Raw genomic sequence first — 3,598 nt, 5'->3', positions numbered from 1 at the left:
CCCTGACCACTACTCCACACTGCTGCCCACCTGCTAATAACTGCTAATTTCACAAAACCTTACGCAACCAAATAATAATAATAATAATAATAATAATAATAATAATAATAATAATAATAATAAAAGCATTTGTATTGACCTACACTGTAAAAACGTGTGTTTTTGATTTGTGGTGCTCTTGGTAATTTGGTTTATTTTACGTTAGTTTCGGCCCATTGTACTTGGTATATTGGCCTATAACATGGCGGCCTAGGGTTCTGAACTGAAAAACGTTTTCTATTATATATATATATATATATATGTATATGTGTGTATGTATGTATTTTCTGTAAAATGTCTTATAAGGGGTGCTTTTAAAAGGATATCGAGGATAGTTTAATACGTTTTTTTCAGTTTCGCGCCTGTTGCTTTATCGGTTTTGACCGTTAAGCCTCTTCGATTTAAACGAGGTTCTAGAACCCCGAGTCACACAGCCGCGCGCGGGGATGAAACTGGGCGCGAATGGAATAAAATGAAACGGCCTCTTTCGACACCCAGAGACTGAAACATAACGAGGAGAAACCGTGAGGAAAATACCATGGCCGTCGCAGAGACTCGTGGTGTAGCTGCCAAGCTTCCAGTCCTGGAAATAAATATCAGCTGTGAGACAGGGGGGTCTCTCTGGAGATAAGACTGGAGAGGCGGAATTGAGAGAAACACACACACACACTCACAAAACCTCCCCTGAGGGAATTATTATTATTATTATTATTATTATTATTATTATTATTATTATTATTGTTATTATTATTATTATTATTATTATTATTATTATTATTATTATTATTATTATAAGGAAATACATACACCGAACTGTCGCCTCATATTCCATAGACAGCATTTAAAATTGAATCAAACTCTACGCTTACAGGAAGGTATAAAGGCCAGTTTAGGTCAACGTTTACCTCTCATGCCATAATAATTATGGTAACGATATTAACAATACCAGCTGTCTTGGGGTTATTTATCAGTTAAATCAAAGTAATAAGATTTTATTTATTTTTTTGGGAAGAGATACAATCGTACAGCTTGTGTCGGCTAATCCACAGGGCAGGATATACGTTTTAAACGACATCTTTGTCTTTGTGAACGCTGTGTTTTTTGTTACAGGGCGGTATTGGCGTTTGAAGTGAACACTTCGACAGCCTCTGCCTTTATTAATAATAACGACAAACAAACCCGCTCCAGAGCGGCCCCGACACGCTGCTTAATGGATATTTTAAAACGTGTTGATCGTGTTAGTGGTTTTCTTGAGTCTTGTTTTTGGCGTTTTTCAGTACCACGGATAAGGGCTGCGGCTCAAACAATAGAATCCGTGCGCAGCGCAGCGCAGAGCCGCCTGCCCGCCAGGGACCGCCTCCGAACTCCCCGACCGAGTTCCGAAACGCACGGCGTGTTAGGAAGCTCATTTTTTTTGTTTACACGGTTTGGAATTGGCCAGGGAGTTTGGAGACGGTCCCCGCCAGTGACACCATCACGTGTTCGCATCACTCAAGAGGAGGAGGTCGAGTTTTTTCTTCTTTATTCTCGACAAAAGAAGAAAAAAATAAAGGATTTGATTCGCAGCGCGGAGACCATTAGAGGAAGAACAGAGGCAGAGGATCAGATCCCGGCACGGACCGAGAGAGAAAGAGGGGGACTCAGACAAGAGAGAGAGAGAGAGAGAGGGGGCTCGACACGCTTTTGCAACATTTCGGAGCACGACAAAAACGAAATCAAAATAGTTATTTTTTTTTACTACTACCCAGGGATCAGTGAGAATTAAAGCGACGCTGTGAAGTGTGTTAAAACCCGTCTTCGATCTGGATCAGACCCGACACACAGAGAGACAGAGAGACACAGAGAGACACAGAGAGACAGAGAGAGAGACAGAGAGAGAGAGATCCAGCCACCTGCCAGCCTCCTGCTTTCAGCCAAAGACGCGCCGATAAAGGAACCCCATCGAATAAGCGAGACTTCCACACAACCGCACCTGCGCCGACAGCAGCGACTGTCAGGGTTACTCTCCCCTCCGATTATCATCACCACTACTATTATTATTATTATTACTAGAGTATTCATTCATTCATTTATTTATTGTTTTTTTTATATATATTATTGAATAAATTAAGGAAATATTTATATACATCACCGCCCGTGCACTTGTTTTTAAAGGGAATTAAAAAGAGGAAAAAAGAGAGAGATTATTATTATTATTATTATTATTATTATACAAAAATAAGCATATTTTGTATTGGGAGACTGGAAAAAAACAACACGTACATTATATATATATAAATATATATATATAGAGGGAGAGAGAGAGGGAGAGACGTTAGCTAGATATATATATATATATATATTTTGTATACAGTATTTATTTGAGCAGCTGCAGGGAGCCTCTTAGCGCGTTACCAATGAAGGAATCTGACGCGATCAAGCTGTTCATTGGACAAATACCCAGAAACCTGGAAGAAAAGGATCTGAAACCCATCTTCGAACAGTTCGGCAAAATCTACGAGCTCACCGTGATCAAGGACAAGTACACAGGCATGCATAAAGGTAAATATACCCGCCTAGCGCGACCCGGGGCTTTCACCCCACAGAGGGAGGGAGGGAGGGAGGGAGGGAGCGCTCGGCTCGGTCCGGGGAATGCTTTGACACTGGAGCGATCCTAATGCTGCAGCCTCCGGGCCACAAGCGGCACAGGCAGGACCTTAAATATGAAAATATGAAACCCTGGTGAACGCAGCCTTCAGGATTAAACAGGGGGGAGGAGAGGGGGGGCGTATTAATGTAAGGAAACGGCTTCCCTTCTTTCATTGCGTGGCAGTATATATGTGTGTGTGCGTGTGTGTGTGTGTGTGTATGTGTATGTGTGTGTGAGTGTGTGTGTGTGTGTGTGTGCGTGTGTGTGTGCGTGTGTGTGCGTGTGTGCGTGGGTGCGTGTGTGTGTATGTGCGTGTGTGTGTGCGTGTGTGTGTGTGCGTGTGTGTGTGTGTGATCTGATTCACATTCTGTGCTCCAAAAAAAAACCCTTTTATTTAATATAGGCTGCAACAAAGGAATGGACGAATCCTATAGAATAATTCTATACAGTACCAAGCCTCCCCTTTTTATTGCACTGTTTAATCGTTTTATTATTATTATTATTATTATTATTATTATTATTATTATTATTATTATTTTTGTGGTTGTTGTTGTGGTTGTTGTGGTTATCATCTCCTGTCCTCGTTAGTGGGTACACAGTGTTTTAACACAGGGCAGGGATGCAGCGTCACAGAGCTCTTCAGGAGCGGCCGCGGAGCCTCTTCTCTCTGATCTCAGCGTCTCCGCTTCATTCTCACGGTCGTGTTAATAAGAGAGGGCCTAGCGCTCTTATCACTGCTTCAAACACACACACTGACTTCACATCCCCTCCTCACACACACACTGACTTCACATCCCCTCCTCACACACACACTGACTTCACATCCCCTCCTCACACACACACTGACTTCACATCCCCTCCTCACACACACACTGACTTCACATCCCCTCCTCACACACACACTGACTTCACATCCCCTCCTCACACACA

At 42.4% G+C, this 3,598-nt stretch overlaps 1 protein-coding gene across 6 annotated transcripts in view; it reads left to right on the top strand.

Annotated features, from left to right (window-relative positions):
- Positions 1 to 1,514: 1,514 nt before the first annotated feature.
- Positions 1,515 to 3,598, top strand: part of LOC117969745 (CUGBP Elav-like family member 3) — a 34,913-nt gene continuing 32,829 nt past the window's right edge. For 2 of the 6 annotated variants that reach the window (XM_059020632.1, XM_059020630.1), the window contains exon 1: positions 1,518 to 2,580. In XM_059020632.1, coding sequence (XP_058876615.1) covers positions 2,436 to 2,580 — 145 coding nt within the window. In that variant the 5' untranslated portion in view covers positions 1,518 to 2,435. Of the gene's footprint in view, positions 2,581 to 3,598 lie in introns of all 6 variants that reach the window. The other 4 variants (XR_009324093.1, XM_059020631.1, XM_059020633.1 and 1 more) reach the window with 4 other exon arrangements.

This window comes from Acipenser ruthenus, unplaced genomic scaffold (genome assembly GCF_902713425.1).
Source record: "Acipenser ruthenus unplaced genomic scaffold, fAciRut3.2 maternal haplotype, whole genome shotgun sequence".
Taxonomy (NCBI): domain Eukaryota; kingdom Metazoa; phylum Chordata; class Actinopteri; order Acipenseriformes; family Acipenseridae; genus Acipenser; species Acipenser ruthenus.
This window is presented reverse-complemented; position numbering and strand designations above follow the sequence as displayed.